Source organism: Salminus brasiliensis, chromosome 17 (assembly GCF_030463535.1).
Source record: "Salminus brasiliensis chromosome 17, fSalBra1.hap2, whole genome shotgun sequence".
NCBI lineage: Eukaryota > Metazoa > Chordata > Actinopteri > Characiformes > Bryconidae > Salminus > Salminus brasiliensis.
This window is the reverse complement of record NC_132894.1, coordinates 13,128,769-13,148,663: the sequence shown is the minus strand read 5'-3', so window position 1 is coordinate 13,148,663 and position 19,895 is coordinate 13,128,769. Positions and strand designations below refer to the sequence as shown.

Below are 19,895 nucleotides of genomic sequence, written 5' to 3'. Positions count from 1 at the left end.
TCAAAATAACAACTTATTAAGTAATAGCATACAGATGCACACAGACTTATTCAGCAGTCAGTGTCAAAAAGGGACATTGATTGACTGTGGGCTTCTTATTGATTTATGCACTATCCAAAGGCCAGCTGGCCGATTTATAGTTAGCAACGTTAGCTTTGGTGGTTTATTGTGGTATCGTTACACTTTTTTCCTTTCAAACAGTGAAGATTTATCGACTGTTACAGTGTTTCCTCCAGTCTGAGTGGGCTATATAACTGGCCAAAGCTGAACAGATAGCTACACCAGGTCTGCAACATTAACACTGCTGCGCTCCAGCTTTGGCATTTTTCAGGTAACGTTAACGTGCTAAATGTACAGGTAATTAGCACCAGTGCCACGGGGTTAACGTGTCATCTCTGAACTGCTGTTGTCTCGGGGGGATATGGCTACAAGACTTTACAAACAGCCGGCGCGGTGGGATTTATGCTATGATCGTTTGTCTAAAGAATCACTTTCTCCCCTCAGGTATGGCAGCTCCATTCGTGACGCTAACGTTCATGGCGGTGCTGGCGCTGGTGTGTGTAGGGTCGCCGCTCTCCCACCCATCAAGAGGGGTGGAGGAGGCCGAGAGGAGAGGGCTCCGCCTGGGCACTTCTGTCTCTAACCATCCGGAGCTCCAGGCTGCGAGGTCAGAGCGCCTGGCTGAGGATCAGCGCGAAGTCATCTCCAGACAGATCTTACAGGCTCTATCAGGTAAGGGCGGGGTTAGTGACGGGAGAACCGATTCCGTTTACCGAACCGATTCTTTTGAGCTGCCCGTTTAAACCTATTGAGCGTTTAATTAAACGAATCACCGATTCACGACTGAGCAATGCTTTTTATGTCCTCCCTATGAAATTATATTAGAGGGAAGTGCAGTAAAGTCAGAATCATAATGCATACATGTGATATGTATCTTACTGTAGGATACAATGGGAATAAATAATAATATTAGGATTTTATTAGGGATTTATTAGGGATTCGTTCATGGTGCAACCAGACAAACACAGACAGCTGGACAGGTTGTGGTAGAAAGTAATGGTGTTGTGGTTTTGATATCTTCACAGAAATAATTCCACGGGAGTGTATTTCAGACTATCAAGGCTGGGTGGACTTCGGGCGCAGGAGCACGGACTGAAGTCAAGCCCTTTGTTTAAATGTTCAAATGCACCTGAAACTTGTCTTTTACACTTTTGTGATGTTGGTTTTACTTATGTCCATGTTCATGTCTTCAACGAGCAGAATGTGCCAATACAAGTTTGTGTATTTTTTCCAAAATATAGGCCTATTTTAGGCCAATAAAATATAATGTTATGCACTGTAAAAAGTTTCATTTTGTTGGTCTATAACATTTTTACCGCTACATAGTAAAAAGAATAGAGAAATATTGATAATTTCCAGTATTGTTTGATCAACATTAAATACAAACATGATCTTTGTAAAAGACATGACACAGTTTGGTTTAATTCAACATAGAGTTTTAAAAGTGAATATGCTGTTGGTTTATGTTGATTTATTAACTTTTTAAATGTCAGGTGAACGAGTTCTAGTTAGAAATGTTAGCTTAAGGTGCAATCTCTGAAAAAGTCCTAGTTTGGGGTAAATTGAGTAAAAATGAAAATAAATGATGTGTTGCTTAAAAAAAACTAGATGCAGCGTTAATAAATGTAACAAATAAAAAAATAGACAAATAACAAATAGACATTGGCCTATTGTAAAGAAATTGAAAACAGCCATTAATAGAATCATGATTAGTGCAACCCTAGTAATAAACTGACTTGTTTTATAATAATAATCTAAAATTAATCATTTATTTACATCAAATCTTTGTATAAAAGGCCTTACAAGTCAATTACATGGCAAATGCTTGTGTTTATTGAAAATGTAAATATACATTTACATATGCTACAGTACATGTGACTCATTGAAGCACGCATTTTATAATAAGAGAACTTGTTCATTTAATGCTTGACAAGCAACAATGAAATCGTCTTTACAGAACACACATTAAGACAAAAAAAAATACAATCATTATTCGGTGCTGTCCAACTTACAGCGTTACCAGTTACTGCTTACGGACAGATAACGAAGTGATTATGTGTGGCCGAGTTTGGTATTTCACTTTACTTTCTTTCCTCCTCTTTACGTGAGACAGGGGCTCAATGAGTTAGTTCATCATCTTCTTCATCATTTTTAACGTCACACAGTACCTTCAGAGCTTCTCCTCTCCAATATCTCAACTGTCATTCAAACTCAAATACCAATCTGCAACCTCCATCATTTAGGCCACCTTTTTATGGTACCCCCCAAAGCTTACTGAGTTCCCCAATAAGTCTTTTTTTATCAAATCTCCCTCAGTTCATTTGGATGATGTATATACATACACAATATTACACGTTGCAGAGAATGAGGGATTTGAGTGTTTAAGTGTGTAAAATGGCCATTTCTTTGATAGTCCTTGTAATAAAACGCACTCAAACAGTTACTTGCACAACAAGACTGACAGCCGCTTCTTCTACAAAGCATTAATACAGACAGCCCTAGTGAGGGACGTGGGAAGGTGTCTAAGTTTAAGCAGTATACATGTGACGTAGGTTGTGATGTCATGAAAAAAGAAGTAAAAAAAAGTATTATTAAACTCAGCTGAGCGAAGCTTGTTTATATATAAACTGCACATACGTCTTAAGAACTTGGTGAGGAAAGTGATTCGGCTAACTGTAAGTAAAACGCTAGTGCAGGTTTAAAGAATATAAAATATAAAACCAGAGGGAAAAAATCCCTCTCCACCCTAAAACATTAATATTTTTTAATTAGCAATTGCAGTTAAACAATAATAATATCCAGGTCCCCCTTAGCAACCTCCCCCCCCCCAACTTCCCGTATCCTTGGCCTTGACTAGCAGTATACTACTGACTAGCAGTGTAACTACTGACAGATGTTATTTACTCAGACCAACCAGACTGGCAACAGTGTGAAGATAGTGTGCCTTGAAATGGCATGTGTCGTATATGCAGACGTACTAAAGCATTAAGTACTGGTGAAATCGTTCCAGTGGAGCAAGTGACTGGATGAGGTATTTAAAATGCTCCAACCCTCATGTGCAAATTTTTGGACATGGTGTTAACAGCAGTGAGAAATCTCGTTGTATGTGTGTACACTAGCATGCCATCATACAGCAGGTTTAACAATCTGAAAATAATACAATCACAAGTTTCTGGTCAGTTCTTAACAATGGCTTCAAGTATGCCCTGAAGCACCTTTCCAGTCCACGTACAAGCATCATTCCGGAAATGTTTTAATGAGTTCTAAAAGCCAGTATATATATATATATATATATATATATATATATATATATATATATATATATATATATATATATATATATATATATACAGTGTGAAATATATACAGTGTGAAATGTCTGACTAGACATGCTGAACAATATGCTCAGAAGATCCAGCAATTCTAAGAGCAAGAACACACGCACAGATTGTCGTCAAAAAGAGCTAATGTGTAGCCTTATAATATGCCTTATAAATACCACTGGCCTTAAAGATAGCTCTGTACATTGAGAAAATTTTGTGAATTTCTCTGTGCAAACACTAATAAATAACATTTAGTGCTCCTATACGCCAAGACACGTGGTGACATGAGGGTGGTGACCAGTACACAACAATCAAACCAGGACACAAACCTTAGGGCGAGTTCTTAAATAATAATCATGAAAGAACAGTTATTCCCTTTTGATGAGTGTTCAACAAACACACAAACTAGAACAGCAATGTAAAAGTCGGATCTCCAGATCCAAATCAGTCCGAAGGTTCTCATCAGTCCTGCATGTTTTCGGCAGGACATCCTTGAAAAAGACAAAAAGTCCCATTCATCTCCCATTCATTCATCAATTCATTCAAAATGAGGAGGTTAACTACTACAGTGCTAACCCCACATGTCTATGGCTTTTCAATGTGTCCTAGTATGAACACAAGGCTGAATAAGTGACTGGATCTGGATCTGCTGGCCAGGAGATGGAAGACGGTACATCAACTCAGTGTTTTGTTGGGGTTGGTTCACTTGACTGGCTTCCCTCCTTTCCTGAGTCTATGAATCCTCTGGCCACCACTTTCTGAAGACCAAGGCTCTGAAGCTTCTCAACCAAATTGAAACTGAAAATGTTCTTGCATTCCTTTCCAGCGTGTCCCCCGTTGTTTCCCTTATCCTTTAAAGCTGTGCTGGTGGGAGGTCCTGCAAAGATGGAGAGCAAGCTGGGTCGAGTTAAAGCAGAGATGCCTCGCTCTTTAAGCAGCCGGAGGAGACCTAGGGAAGGTGTCGTAGACATGACGGTTCTATGGAACAAGTCAGGATACGTCGAGCACTGCTGGAGATCCGATGAGGTCTTTACATGCTTACAGCTCCCACCAGTGGGCAGGCTGTGAGTGTGAAGGCTATGGACAACAACAAACAACAAAGAAATGCCTATGAGAAACACTGCGAGAAGATATTCGAGACAAACACTGGACAGCATGGTGGTTAGTATCACAAGCCTAAATGCTGCCTAAAGTGGAAATATATATATATATATATATATATATATATATATATATATATATATATATATATATATATATATATATATATACATGTTAATAGTTCAAACCAATGAAGAAGAAGCACATCACTCCTGTTACTTCTGTGAATGTGAAATGTTCACACAGTGAAAAGTGAAGCTGCTGTTTTATTAAAACAGTAACAATAAATGTTAGGAGGTAGGTGATACCAATAAATACATTCATGCATTAAATAATAATAAAAAAAATAATGTTTCTAAAGCAATACTTGAATTTTTAAGAGCAGCTTATTCCAGTGACTGGCACACAACTCTACAAAACGCTGCATGGACAAAAGTATTAAGACACTTGCTCATTGTTTCTTCTGAAATAAAAATACTGAAAGGATGTTACAATAAAATTTTATCCTGCTTTTGTTGGAGTAACTGTCTCGACACTGTTAAAAGTATGAGATCCTTGAGGAACGTTTGGAATTTCTCCAATTTGAAACTGTGAAGGAACCTATCTAGGTGCTTTGAGGAACCTTCAAGAAAACTAAGGAACCTCCTTAAGTTCCTCAAGGATCTTCTACTTTTAGCAGGATTTAATTGTATTCAGCAACAGAATTGGATAGAGCACCATCATTTCAGAGAATTTTCAGTTCTGCTGCTCCACAGCTCAATGCTGGGGCCTTTATACCCCTTTATACCACGCCTGGCATTAGGCAGCATGGTGCCAATAGGTTCATGTTTATCTGCTCCAGAGAGTCCTATTCTATTGGCAATACTTCTCTACAGGGACTAGAGAAGCTGCATGTGCACATTTGAACGTCTGTGACAGCAATGGGTGCAACCTAAAGTAGCTGAATGCATTCATTGGAAATTGTGTCCACAAACATTTGGACATATAGTGTAAGAAGAAGTTATTTACATTGTATTATAGGGCCTTTATCCAAAATGACAGACTTTATTCCGTTTATGTAACACTGTAATGAAGCAAGTAATATCTTATAATCCAGTGTTATAAACACAATGTCAATTCCTCTTTTTAGGACCTTTACATCAATACAATGTTAATATGTATAAAATAATGCCTCAAAATATTTTTTTTATATATCATTTTGCAATCTCTGGCATAAGCCATTCATGAATATTCAAGCATTGCGTTCTAAATACCATTTGCTTATTCGTGTGTTATGACGTATTCTCCTATGTAGATAAACTATTACTGCAAAAGATTAGTTTAGAAGGATTTAGAAAAAATAATTATTCAGCACCAAGAAGCGTTAAGCCACAGTCACATTAGGCTTCTGTCTGCGTATTTCCATGAGTAAAACTGATTTCCTTTCAGAGGGATTCACCACCATTAACGTCTGAAGCAAGTTCCTTTTTTGTAAATTCTGACACGCAAATTTGCATTGCTGCTCTGACATTGCTGACCTCTGAAGGGCCAAATAAATGCTAATCTAAGCCATGTCTAAGCACGACCATGTCCTACCCACTGGAACTGAGAAAGACTGAATACCGAGTCAATCAGAAGACTGCTTTATCATCTGTCTGTGATTTTACTGTTTATTGTGGGCAAGTTAGCCCAGTGTTCGCCCCAGTGTAGTACCAAGTTCGCTCCATGGCTGAGCAGTCATTTAAATTACATTTAGCTGACGCTCTTATCTTGACTTACAAGGTCACTCGTATTACAGAGTTGGGCCAATGTAGTGTTAAGAGTCTTGCCCAGGGACTCTAATTGGTGTAGCGCAGCATACGGTCACCCAGACTGGGAATCGAACCCTGGTCTCCCACATGGTGTAATAGCTCACTGGCAGCTAGTGGTTTTATCTGCTGCGCCACACCAACCACACCAATCACTCACTGCTCCCACCACAGCAGTGATATATATGTTTTATACTAGAACTTAAATGTACCGCAACAAAATGTAATGAGTATGTTACTATCTAAAATAATTATGCCCCCTTTTGCTTTTTTATTGCTTGTGGTAACTGAGCTGGCTAGCATGCTAACTGCCAAGTTAGCTCCAAGCTAAGCACAGCTTCATACAGAGATCCAACCGCAGCAATTCAAACATTTTTGCTGTGACTGGGTGTTCAGCTCTGCGCTCCCGCATATATAATTATTTACGTTTGTGTTTTTACTGTTTATAGTTTGCAGGTTAGCTGATGTTAGCGTGCTAGCAGCACAAAAATGGAGGAGGGCCTTTTGGTGACCATGCATCCAGTCCAGCCCCAGTTACATCTATTTCACAAGACAACGCAAACTGCAAATGCTTAATGTGACTGTGACAGTACTGAGTGAAAAGAGAGAGAAGAGTATTAGTGCTATAATATAGAAGTTTCATGCTGATTAGTTAGTTTGCTGAAAGCTTGGGAATGGCCCATGTTAGGAGGGTAACTTCAGTGCATGTCCAATGCCTTTCCAGCCATGACTGCTGGTTCTTACTTTCTGGAGGTAGGTCAAATTACAGCTGCTGGAAGAGCCTTGACCAGCGCTTCCTGTCATTGAGAGATACATCCAGATTGGATGTTTAAAAGGAAAAAAAGACAGAGAAGAATTGAGGAGAGACTTTTACTAAATCCCAACACTATATACTGATATACTAAGTACAGCCAAAAGGCATATGGATTCTACTAAAGGATTACCTATTTTCCAATATGCTGATGATAGAACAACAGCATTTCTCATTATGCCTTAACGTTTCTGGAAATAATTCCTTTGGGGGGAATCACAGTTTAAGCATTAGTGGAGATGATGGTTAAGTGAAGATGAGAATGATGGGGGAAAACAGTGAAATTACATTTATTTTGACGTTTATTAGTTGTGCAACTATGAAGATATGAGGATGTTTGACACCATGAAGAGCAAAGAGCAAGCACATTTTATATCATATCATATGTACAGTTACTTATTTATACTTTTACCCTGTTTTCTACCCATTTTGGAAGGCCAATTACCCAACCCCTGTTCAGGTGAATTTCCCCTACCACTAGGAGGGTGAAGACTAGCATGACTCATCCGCTCCTTCTTTCAGCATCGCTAGATAGCCAATACACTCAGAGAAAAGCGCTGGATCCCCAGGTCTAATACAACAGACGCCTGTGCTGAATAAACACATATTGCTAATAGTTTTTTTTATTTATAAAAATACTAGTAAATATTCATTTATTATACGATTTATTGATTTATTTACATTATTTACAATTTAATGAATTGTTATTACAATCTTTTAAAACTATAAACATATAGTTTACTTACACTGGCTAGACAAAAGACTTGAAACTTAATTTCCATTCCACACATTTCATGTCACCAATCCTTTTTTTGTTAGACCACTGATGTAAACAAAGTAGATGTCCTAATTGACATTTATTGACAAAATAAATGTTTGTTGACATGAAAAATGAGGTCTGGAAGTTTTTAGCCTAGATGTATGTAAACTGTAACTTACCCATTGTTATTTTTTCAGTAACAAACTAGGGTAATGTTACAAAATACATTTTAAAAATTCAGTTTAAGAGCTCCAAGATGTGTAGCTGCCCATGGAGTAGAGTAAGGCATCTAGGGCAACTGTGCAATGGTACAGTGAGATGCAATGGTGTCTTACCTAGGAGAGATGGAGGACAGCAGGACAGAGGGATGAAGGACCAGGCAGTTGGTGATGGTTTGGGTAGGACAAGTGTGGGGGAGGTTGGGGCCAGGTGAATTGACTGAGGTAGACACACACATGCAAACACTCACTAAAACACTATTTACAATAGCTACATACTTCAAAACAACATGGAACATGGTGAAACAAAACTAGCAGATGATAAATGGGGTGAGGCAAGGGGAGCTGACTTCTGGTGTACATGGTGTAATCAACAATGATGGCTGTTTTCTTCCCAATCTTGGATACAAAATTTACGAGAATGGACAAAGGCCTGTGGTCCTTACCCATAGTGTGATGAGCAGGGTTGGGGAGTTTGGACAGGTCAGGCTCATCCTCCTCAAGATCATTAAGGCTATAAACATGCTGGAGGTCCACGTCCAGCTCCTTGAAGTCTTTGGTGAGGATGCCTGGCCGGGGGTGCAGGATGCCGCCCAGGTTGGGCCTTGCCAGCTGCTGCCAGTGGTGCAGAGTAACGGAGCCTATAGTACAATTAAATATGTTTGTACATAAATGCTTGAAATGCTTTTGTAGGTGCTTTAAATGTGTGTGAGAGTGTGTGTATGTGTGTGCGTGCATGGATTTCCTCACCCTCCAGGGGCTTGACTATCTGCAAGCGTTCAGGCAGGTAGGAGCGGGAGCTGGACGAACCAGAAGAATGCTGGGAGCTGCCTGAGTAGTTGGTTCCTGTGGAAACCAGGCTGTCATTGGGTGTGAGAAAGCCGCTGGATACGCCTACGCTGCCACTCCCAATGCCCCCCAGTGCCCTCAGCTTTCTCTCCCGTTCCACCTCGAAGAATGGACGCTCAGATGAATGGCTCTCCTGTCGTGCAGAAAGCGAACGCAGAGCCTCTTCCAGATCCTGACCACCTGGGGTGCCCGGCTGACCCAGACGCTTTGACTCCACACAGCTGCGCAGCCACAAAACAACATATATACACTGTTCAATATTCAAAATTATCCAATACTAGTTTGGAATCAATGATTTCCATATACATGTGGTTGCAAGCAAGTGTATAAAAAAACTTTAAACTGGTTCAATAATACCTATAACACTAGAAAACTGTAAATAGCAATAAGGAAATATAGTAGAAATGTGTAGATTCTACACTGACTGAGAAATCTGATTAATATCAAGAATTAAGCTTTAGTTAACAAAATTAACTATTAAATCAAATAAACATCATCAAATTTAAAATGTGAAGATCAAATATCATAATCTCAAAGTGAATCTATATCACTTTGAATCTATAATGTGTTTTTGAGTATAACAAAGTGACAAAAATGTTTAATATTTTCTGGTGGTTCCAAACTGGAGTATCTTCTGACAAGGGCAAAAACTGTTTACAATATAATTTTCCCACACTATTCAATATCTATATTTAGCACAGAATATTGCTTGCAGTCTGAACAGCATGCTGCTTTTTTCTCATACTCATTTAACTCATAGCCATTTAATAGCTTAAAAGCTTTAACTTTGGGTTTGGAAAAAGCTTACATGTTTACACTGGCATTACAAAGGCATATACTCCCTAAAATTACAGGCCTTAGAGGCCTCACCTCTGCTCCTGTGAGGGTGTTGCAGGGGTGTGTTTGTCCTCAAGGTTAAGGCTGACTGAGTCAGAGCCGTAGTAGCTGGTGCGTGGTGTGCTGGTTCGACTGGACCGAGAGGAGGCGGAGTTAGAACCCGGGACCTGGGGGGACTGGCACAGAGAGCGCAGCCGAGCAACCTGATTGGCCACCTTCACCGTCTCGAACACACGCCGAGGGTGGGTCCTACTGACACAAGGCCACAAGTCAAATGAGGTACTAATTACATTCATTAGTCCATCATAAATCTATTGCTGATTACAGAAGAAAAGCTACACTACAGGGCAGATGTTCAGAAGGCAAGACTAACTTGTAAAGCAAAAATATAATAAAACAATTTCATAACATCGCTTAGTGTCTACATTAGGAAAATAGGTGTAATAATTCAGATGTAATGCCACAGTTATCCCATTTTCCACTGCACAGATTTTTGTTTTACCGCACAGATTTTTTTTACATATTTAACTAAATAGCCACAAATAATGTGTGAAGATAACTGTAAGAAAAGAATGAAATTTTTTAAAGAAAATATTTACTTAAGATTGCTTAAATGTTTTGTTCTGAGGAAAGCTTTTGTGAATCTGGCCTCTGATTCTCACATTCAGTGGGTGAAGACTTGATAATAATTAAATATTAGTGTATGTATAGAAATGTTAGCAACGAAGTCTGTGACTGCTATTATATAATCTTTATAATACATTAGAGTAAGAGTACATTACTCTAAACCAATGGATATTTTGAAGTAACTTACAACATTTACAATATTAACATTAGTTCCAGTAGCTACGTTTTGCTGAGACTTGCTTCCTTACTTGCTGCTGTGCAATTTGATAAACAAGCTGACCAAGCTAAACATCTGCATGACTGACTTGTACTCAGACGGAGCAGGGCTGTCCAGGCCTTTGCGGAAAGTTCCCTCTATCTCTGCAGCGAGTGAGTCCATGGGGAACACAGCAGCTAGTGAGCTGTAGCGCTGCACTGTACTGTTGGGCAGGCTCTTATTGCGCAGGTTCTTTATGTCCTCTCTGGCCTCCTGCAGCATGTCTTCACATTCCGAGTACCTCTCCTGTAGGTCCTTGAGCTGCAGGTAGGGGGAGACAAGGAGCAGAGTCAAGCGAGGACATAGGTAGGGCCTGCAAATTAGCCATAAATTCCTGTAACTGCTGCTGTGATACCAGTTTTAGTGATTGATTAGCAACAGTAATGTTTACAACCTCAGGTGAAAACAGAAATGTTGAAATTCTGCTGAACTGTAAAAAACAGTGATAAGTGAGGAGAGAAGGTCAAACCTCTGTTTTGAGCTGTGATTGGCTTTCTCGTGTAGCATTCAGGTGCTGAGTCAGTTCTTCATTTTCTTTCATCAGCTGTGGGAAAAACAGGATGACCGACCAAATGCTTAATAACAATACATAACTGATAAATAAAGACACTATATGGACAAAAGTATTGGGACACCTGCTCATTCATTGTTTTTTTAATCATTAATTATCTCAAGATGTTGGATGATCACCATCCCACTTCATCCACAACGGCTCAACTCATCCAAAAAGTATTGGATGGATCACGGATGGATCACAGTTCCACTGCTCCACAGCTCAATGCCGTGGTGCTTTATAGCCCTCTAGCCCATGTCACAGGTTCATGTTTATCTGCTCCAGGGAGTCCTATTTTATTGACAATACTTCTCTACAGGGACTAGATAAGCCTGTGTCAGCAATAGGAGAAACTTAAAGTAGCTGAATTTATTCATTAGAAAAGGTGTCCACAAACATTTGGACGTATAGTGTACATGTTCCCAACATAACTTTTTTCTGTTTGCTTTTCCCAGAGCTAGAATACACTTCAGTAATTTTACTATGTTGGTATAATTAATTATTATTATTCTGGAAGAACTGTACTGAACCATTTAAGTTATTACATCATTAAATCTGTACTTTAAAAAAAAAACTCCTTATTTACAATTTAAGAGCTTCTTCTGACTACGTACTATAACTATAAACATGCCTACATATCTCACTCACCCCTTTACACCGCTGCTGCAGATCCACAACCTGCCCAAGCAGAGAGCTGATCTCCTCCTGCTGCCGTAAAGAGTCCTCTACCTTACGGGCAAGTTCCTCTGATAGATCCACCACTTGCTTATTCACCGAAGCTTGAGAGAAAATGAAAGAGAGAGTTGCGGTGTTAAAGGTGTCTGCATTACACTTGCTATCGACACTTAACATGATACTGCACGCAGGGCCTTGGGGAGTATGTAAAATTATGGTTCACTTACAGAGCTCTTCAACACACACCATCATCAACTGCTGCTCCTGTTCCTCATAGCTGTTGGTCTCTGATGTTAGCTCATGGGCCTACAAGTGTGGAGCAATAAAAAAATATAACTCAAAGCTCTCACATTACTGTTCTCACGTCCACAAGACTGTCAACAGGTGGGTCGAGGCAGATACAACACACCAGGTATACTCAACATACCTCACATCAGAGCTAAATTCGATTTTATGAGCAATCCCTACACTCTGCTGGAGTGCTTGAGTGCAGACTGACCTCTGTGCGTAGTTTGAGGTTTTCCTCTTCCAGACCCTTCAGCTTCTGTTGTAGGAAGTCGTAGTGGATGTAGTTACTGAGACAAGAGGTTGACTCATTGCGTCTGATCCTAAAAGAGCAACAACAACCACCATTGTCTAAATTGTCTTTCTGCACATCCATACATGTATGTGCATGTGTCTGTGTCTGTGTATGTGTGCGCAGTACTCACGGTGAGCGTGATTCTGCAGCAGATTCGATTTCCTCAGTGCTGGCATACAGATTCAAAAGTTCATCTCGCATGGAGAGCTCATGACGCAGCTGAGCAATCTACAACACAAAGGCCTGACATTCAATATCTTCTTTATATACCTGTTAGGGTGTATTACTATCAACCTACAGCTCCCCCCAATACACAATGCCACCAAGTGCTGGCCACCGTTCAGCTTAACAAAATTGGAGTAGTATTGGACAGTTACTATGGCCTGTTACATCAGTAATACCAGTACTGGCTAGCACTGCATTAAGTGATGGGGGGGGGCAAGTGCTTGGTAGCAGACACGCTCATAGGAAAGCGCCGGGTCCCTAGCTCCACAGCACCTGCTAAAGGAGTGATGGCAAAGCGGCATGGCTTGGCACTCAAACTCACAGTGCATTAGACCACTGAGCCACTTGGTATTCTTATCAATACAACTTGTAGTTGTAAAAAGATGGCATGCTTGTGCAGGTGCATCCATACTAGCTCTTTGGTTTGCTTTTTTTGAGCCACCTGAGATGAAATGCATGTCTCCATATGAAATCCATGTGACATCCTCACCTCCTCCTTCGCAATCTCCAGCTGTTCGTCCAGCAACTCGTTGCGTTCTGTCAAGACTTTGTTCTGTTTGAGCAGTGACTGCCCGATTCTCGCTGCCAGCTCCAGATCCCTCTCTTTCTGCACGGAGAAGACATTTGGACATTTAGGTTGATGGATGTTTAGGTTTTAGATCTTTAGATCAATATTATATCTCTTCTGAAAGACACTGTTTCTTACCTCCTCCAGAAGATGTGTGACTGCCTCGATGTCGTGGTACGTCTTTGTGACCTGACCTACTCTCTCAGAGCACAGCACTGTGGAGTTGCAGAGACACAGAGTGGCAACGTGTGAGTTTTTTAAAAAAAAAATTTTTAAGGGAGATAAATGCAGAAACACTGAGCAGTGTATGAGAGTGTGGTTCTCACAGAAAATTAGGCATCCACTCAATTTTTTTACTATTCCCATCTCCTGGTTAAGACTCCCCCTATCAAATTGGGGGAAGCCTTCCTATTCCCATGACTCCCGATCATGGAGGGCTCTGGTGTTGATGGGATTTGAACTTATGATCTTTTACCAAGCAGACAGTTAGACAGTTGTGCCACTCTAGAGCTGTAAAACAATGCAGATATCTGTGTCAAGGAGGCATCAGAAAGGTACATTTACTCAGCACTGGGTTTTTTATGTGGTGTACTTTCACAACTAAGTGGGAAACAGTGGGACAATCGTGGGTCTAACCGCCTGCTCATCAACCGTGTGGAGATCATTTAAATTTCAAAGTTAAAATCCCATCAACACCACAGATGGGAATAAACAGTGGTGTGACAGTAATCAGTTACTTTGTCATTTTAAGTTGGCTTGTCATTTTGTTTACATTGTGGGACCCCCTTTATTTTGCAACTTGAACACAATTAAACAGAGAATCTGCAAGGATTTAGGACCTAAACAAGAGCCCTATATAGCATGAACTTGTTAAATAAAGAAAAGTCTAGAATAGTGTAAATAATAATAATAGTAATAATAATAATAATAATGTCAAATAATAAATAATTCAACAATAAACACAAAGTGTAGGCCATTGCTGGGATCTGTCTGCATCCTGGTCAGGATGGACACACACCCAGACGCTCAGTCTGACCACTCTGAAGGCTGAGCCTCTTAGCAAGATCTTCATTAGCAGATTAAGTCTGCCACTCTCTGTCCTCCTGATAAATATATCTGTGTGCTAGATCAAGCCTGCAGTTGACAAACAGAGCGCAACTCAACTGCAGCACCAAGCTAAAGATACAGCACAGGATTAGAGCGCAGTTCTAGACTTTACAGCACTGATTTACACCATGCCAAGAAAGAATGCTCCCACAGAGATTGGTATTTTATCACATGAGAATTCAGGTCATACGGATTTGTATTTTTGGATCTATGGGGTTTATGAACACTTTTGCAGACACTTAGCTTTGAAATGTGCATGAGAATGTGTTATGTGTCAGTGTGCAATAACTTAATGGTGGAAATGGCTTCATATAACAGTGTAAAGACCTTTAGACGGTCTAGCCAGAGGCTTTTAGCAAACTTTCTGTGTACGCTCCTGAACTCTGGAATGCCTCTAAACATTAGATTGCCAGGCACTGTGCACAATAATAACAATAATAATAATAATAATAATAATAATAATTGTGAATAAGCACCTATAGTGCCAATGTAACACTGCAAATATTTGCTGTACAGCCAAATTATGATAAATAATAACAAACACAAAAATACCAAAATAAACTACAATATTAATCAACCACAACACTCAAACAAAAATGATACTAATTTTTTACCTGTAATTTAACCAAGAAATAAATGTAACAAATTCATATTTATAGTGGTAACCTACCAAGCAGCAGATGCCACTTGAGGTAAAAGAAAAAATACAAAAATTCAAAAATGACCAAAAAAACTAAATAAAAAGTATACAGCATAAAAAAAGATCTAGCAATAAAAGTGTATGTCACCTAGGCGTGTATGTCTACGATGTGTGTGTGTATGCTACACTTTGTTCGTGACCAGCTTATCATCAACAGCAATAAACAAGACAATTACCAAATGGACCAAGGCGCCAGGGCTTCTAGACCCAGACAGCTCCACAAGTCAAGCATCAGTGAAATACAGCTTTGCAAAGTCCACATTAACGGAGCATTTACCCTTCAACAGAGGTGGTGCAGAATAAAGAGAGAGGGAGAGAGGACAGGACAATAAAAGCTGAGTCTGCTCACAAACGAGGCCATGCTGTCCCTGCAGTCTAGCCAAAAAACAGCAGGACGTGTGGAGATGCCAAAACTGTTTATTTCCCCCTCCATGAGAACAGATCTTGGAAGCATGTATATATAGCACCTACTAAAAAAGCCAGGGCCACATAAAAATATATTTACATGTATATGGAATTCGATCCTTGTTACGAAAACCATAGCAGCTCAGGTTTACATGTCCAAGAAAATCTCAATGAATAAAATCCAGTCATTGAACGAATACGGATCAGATTCACATATGGGTATAGAAGTTAAAGAATACGAAAACAAACGTAAGCTAGACATCGTTTCCTTCGTTTCGAGCGTGACCCAAAATTACAGAGCAATTACTACCTGCTTCCCTATTCCATTTATGGGGATTATGTCTCGACAGGACAAATGAACAAGCTTAAATTTAATGAGTGCTTGGAGGCTTAATAAAATGTAACCCACTATACAGGATTTACTATTAAAAGGCCTGGACAATGAGAACAAAGAAAAAAACAGATTAAAGCAGACTGTCCATCACGTGAGGCTGGAAGAGCTGTATGCAATTTGAAGTAGGAACTCTTAAAACCTTAAGTTGCTTTTTGCATGAATGTCTCACAAATTCTGCAAAACCAAAAATGAATCTTAAATAGTTGCTTAATGCAGGTTTTCAAAGAATCGTTTCCGTAAGATTACAAAGATATTACCACAGATATCTAAATAAGAAAATAAGACTATAGCTTTATGGTAAAGACAATGCTATAACCAAAACTATTATACACATTCTATGGTAACAACATAGGATATACAAAAACAACATGTCTCAAAAAAACAGGGCAACAGCACAGGCTATAAGAAGAGAAGACACAACCTTAACCTGAAAACCTCTATGGTAGCAACACGGGTAAATAAAAAGACTCCAAAACTATGACAACAGCATTGGCTATATAAGAAAACAGGCTTGCAACTTAAAAACTAACACAGAATACATTAAAACAAGACTATTACTCAAACACTATGACTATAGCATCAGCTATATGACAAGACAAGGCTACAATTTGAAAAGCTCTTTGCTAACATCATTGGCTATATGCAGTCAAAATTGCAACTTGAAGCCTTCTTCCCCTTCACTGGATATATGCAAACCGAGTGGGCTATAAGAGTGGGCTATAAGCATGGGCCCACTGACTAAGAAAAGACTACAACTTGAAAAACTACGCTAACAGCATGGGCTACATAAAAACATGGCTACACCTAAAAAAACTTGGCAACAGCTTGGGGTATAAGGCAGGACTACAAATTTACAAGATCTAAGCTTGCTAACAGTGGTGGCTCAGCGGTTAGAGCACAGGGCTATTGATGACAGGGTTGTGGGTCGATACCCGGGTTCGGCAGGCTGCCACTCTCACCCTCTCTGCTTTCCAACTCCGGGCATGTGTGCTTACTGTCACTGTGTGTGTTTGCTCACTAGTGTGTATGCATGCGTGTTGCACACTGCACAGATGGATAAAAGGCAGAGGCCACATTACATCTGTGTCTAGCACAAACGGTGAATAGGGTTGTCTTGACTATATGTGAACACAAGGCCACGATTTGAACAACTCTGAACTAGCAGTATGAGCTATATGAGAGGAGATAACTACAACTTGAAACGCTACAGTAACAGCATTGGGGATTTACAAATGCTTACGGTAACAGCCTGGGCTACACAAGATAACAAGATTGTTGGATATGAAATCATATGCAAAAGTTTGGGCACCCCTGGCAAATGACATTTTTTGTTGATTTTCTAACAGGAAAGTAAGTTCACATCCTCTACTGTTCTGTACTGTTCTGTACATGTACAACTACTGTTTATTTGCATAATTTAACATATTGGAAAAAAGTTCAAAAGTTTTGATATGTTTTATACATATTTTTCCACCACAAAACATTTAATTTATAGAAAAAGTCACTTAAACTATGGTATTATATGGGTAAAAAGCTGAACCACACACTCTGAAGGTATAACAACTGATCTTATTATTACAGGTGTAATTTTGCCCTTGTTTATTTTGATTTAACGCTTTTGTTTTGTGAAGACCATGAACTAGTTCTTGCTGATGGTGTTGTTATGAAAAATGCATATAAAAGCCATCCAGTCCTTACAAATGCTTACGGTAACAGCCTGGGCTACACAAGATAACAAGATTGTTACTCAAAAACCCAGGATGGGCTTACAAAAAACTCCATGGTAACAGCATGGTTTGTTAATAGTACCTTCACAATCCCATTAGCCACCAGTATCTGCATGAATTAGCAGCACTGTAGCATCTACACCGTCATTCAGCTTTTCTACAACATGACCTGGCCCTGTTCAGATCATCTTAACTGTCACAAAGCCAGTTTTCCATGTTCAATTAAGCACAGCCCTAGATAAAATGACTCTGTGACCCCTCTGGATTCAGAATGCACTTACTGCCCTAGTTGAATTTAGCTACGTCAGGTTTAGTTTAACTGCGTCACTCAGATCCTGAAATAACAGCCAACTGACTACCAGAGCTGTCCACTCACACCTGAACAGGTGAATTTAAAAAAAGGCCAGTGTTTACAGTGCACGGATTAAAGTCAATGATCAACACACTGGGAGCTGACTGGAGCTATGATTTCCACATTTCTATCATGTTGAGTTCCTTTAAGCTTTAAAAAAGGTCTTCATGTTGAGGTGTTGAAAATATTATTTTTATAGGATAATCCTTCTGTTTCTAAGTGTGTACCACTGGCTGCCAACCACAAGATACAGGTTTGGTGTAAAATCATGTTCTTAATGTGTAGTACCCATTAAACTACATCTGCTGTGACCCACAACTACAACAACACTCAAACCTGCCAAGAAATATAACAGAACTTCAATAAGCAGCCAACCTCCAGTCTCTGTCCTTGCTTATGCAAGTCTGACTGCCAGTCTAGCTGCTAATCTATAATTCAAAAACCACACTTTCTAAGTTTACAGTCTGCACAATGACTCAAGGTTAAACAAACTACATTCGTTCAAAACATTAAGAAACTGGCATCGCTTTTATTTGACGCTGACCACATATCTCTGAGTACAATGTGATTAGTAATCTTAATGGTGTCATGCACAACACCAACCTTCTAAAGATCTTACAGCCTTCAAACAATTCACAAAAGGTCTCAGTGCATGCACAGAAACCTCAGGATGGAAACTGGCTAATGTAGCGGGTCGCATTGTCTATTAGAGAGTAAAGTAAAACAATCCTGTACTGTGACGTGTTTGGATATGAAATCATATGCAAAAGTTTGGGCACCCCTGGCAAATGACATTTTTTGTTGATTTTCTAACAGGAAAGTAAAAGCCATCCAGTCCTGCGCCTGTCAGCACCCCCCCAAATAGTCTGGTGCCATTACCTTGCACCAGTTCTCTGCACAATCCCTCTGTGCTTTCCTCCTCTTCCTCCTCAGGCTCCTCGTCTTCCTCGCCCTGGCTGCCACTGCTCTCTCTCTCGCTCTCCTCCATGCCCGAGCTGCTCCATACCTCCATGTTGACCTCCTCAATTAAACACTGTTCCTCTATATCTCTCCAATGATTCCTCGTCCTGTTCTCCGCAACCTTCCTCTTCTCCGTTCCCTACAGCCAAGGCTTGCTTAGTTAACGCTAGAAACGTGAAATAAGGATTTGGCTCAGTCTGTCTGCATTGACTGATACACTCCTACTCCTGAAAGCTCATACAGTCTTACTCGGTCTGCACACACTGACACACACACACACTTAAACGCTGCGTGTGTCAAGTCGTTAATGATAAATCCTCTCAGTGCTTCAGCTGCAGTTTGCCTGCTGACACTCACCTGGCTGCTCTGAGCCATGGGTGGAGACAAGACCATATATAATAACAAGAAGGGGTGAGGGAGGGTAAAGGTGGAGCCAGGGAGGCTTACTACAGTAAAGGAAAATTGTGGTTGGTGTCAGTGAGTTTTATTAACGCAATTGAGGCAATTGAGAGGTGTGTGTTTTCTCTGTAAAATGATGCCGTTAGAGTTGGTAGAGTGATGTGAGAGAAGAAACACCCCTGAGCTCCCGAGGCTAGTGGTATGCTCCAGTCCACTGCATTTGTTGTCCATCTGAGGACGCAATGGTGCTGCGAAGAACGTGACAGACACTCCCCCCTACTGCACACATGGTGTGCTTATGAGCGTGTTTACAGGACAGTGCAGAGTATCATGTCTTACAGTAAAATAAAACAGTAAACAAAGGAAGGTTAGGTTTTTACAATTTACTACTATTTTATATGTAATTATCAACATTACATGTCAAAACATAAATAAAAAGGCTATATTTGTTATAGTATACCAAATAGATTTGTGTAAAATACTGAATCTGATTCATTCTCTCTAATATTGGAGACTGATTGAGGTGATGATGTCATTAAATGTTATTAAATCATCATGCAGTCATTTGTTCAAAACTCTGCGAGCTGTGCATCCATTTTTTGATGATGTCTTAGATTGTGA

The 19,895-nt window shown here is 39.9% G+C and overlaps 2 protein-coding genes across 3 annotated transcripts; one reads left to right on the top strand and one right to left on the bottom strand.

Moving 5' to 3' along the window:
• The first annotated feature begins 306 nt into the window (after window positions 1-306).
• On the top strand, window positions 307-1,156 carry LOC140538595 (cholecystokinin). Of its 2 annotated transcripts, XM_072661235.1 has the most exons (3): window positions 307-331; window positions 505-732; window positions 1,086-1,156. In XM_072661235.1, the coding sequence occupies exons 2-3, from the start codon at window positions 507-509 to the stop codon at window positions 1,154-1,156; spliced, it is 297 nt and encodes a 98-aa protein (XP_072517336.1). In that variant the 5' UTR covers window positions 307-331; window positions 505-506. The 2 variants fall into 2 exon arrangements, with proteins under 2 accessions (XP_072517336.1, XP_072517335.1); XM_072661234.1 differs by lacking the exon at window positions 307-331 and having other exon boundaries at window positions 408-732.
• Window positions 1,157-3,420: 2,264 nt separating this feature from the next.
• hap1 (huntingtin associated protein 1) lies at window positions 3,421-19,214 on the bottom strand. Its single transcript, XM_072661230.1, has 14 exons — window positions 18,795-19,214; window positions 13,369-13,445; window positions 13,153-13,269; window positions 12,568-12,665; window positions 12,357-12,465; window positions 12,085-12,163; window positions 11,831-11,961; window positions 11,099-11,173; window positions 10,679-10,890; window positions 9,780-9,995; window positions 8,811-9,130; window positions 8,507-8,701; window positions 8,178-8,280; window positions 3,421-4,460 (listed from the first exon to the last, which is right to left on the bottom strand). Exons 1-14 carry the CDS (start codon window positions 18,925-18,927, stop codon window positions 4,064-4,066), a joined length of 2,262 nt encoding a protein of 753 aa, XP_072517331.1. The 5' UTR covers window positions 18,928-19,214; the 3' UTR covers window positions 3,421-4,063.
• Between the last annotated feature and the right edge of the window lie 681 nt (window positions 19,215-19,895).

Coding starts and splice junctions, on each gene's coding strand:
- LOC140538595 (XM_072661234.1), top strand. CDS start 468: ATGATCGTTTGTCTAAAGAATCACTTTCTCCCCTCAGGTATGGCAGCT. Junction 733..1,085: donor GATCTTACAGGCTCTATCAG/GTAAGGGCGGGG, acceptor ATATCTTCACAG/AAATAATTCCACGGGAGTGT.
- hap1 (XM_072661230.1), bottom strand. CDS start 18,927: ATGGAGGTATGGAGCAGCTCGGGCATGGAGGAGAGCGAGAGAGAGAGC. Junction 12,164..12,356: donor ACCTCAAACTACGCACAGAG/GTCAGTCTGCAC, acceptor CCACACTTGTAG/GCCCATGAGCTAACATCAGA. Junction 11,962..12,084: donor GGTGTGTGTTGAAGAGCTCT/GTAAGTGAACCA, acceptor TTTTCTCTCAAG/CTTCGGTGAATAAGCAAGTG.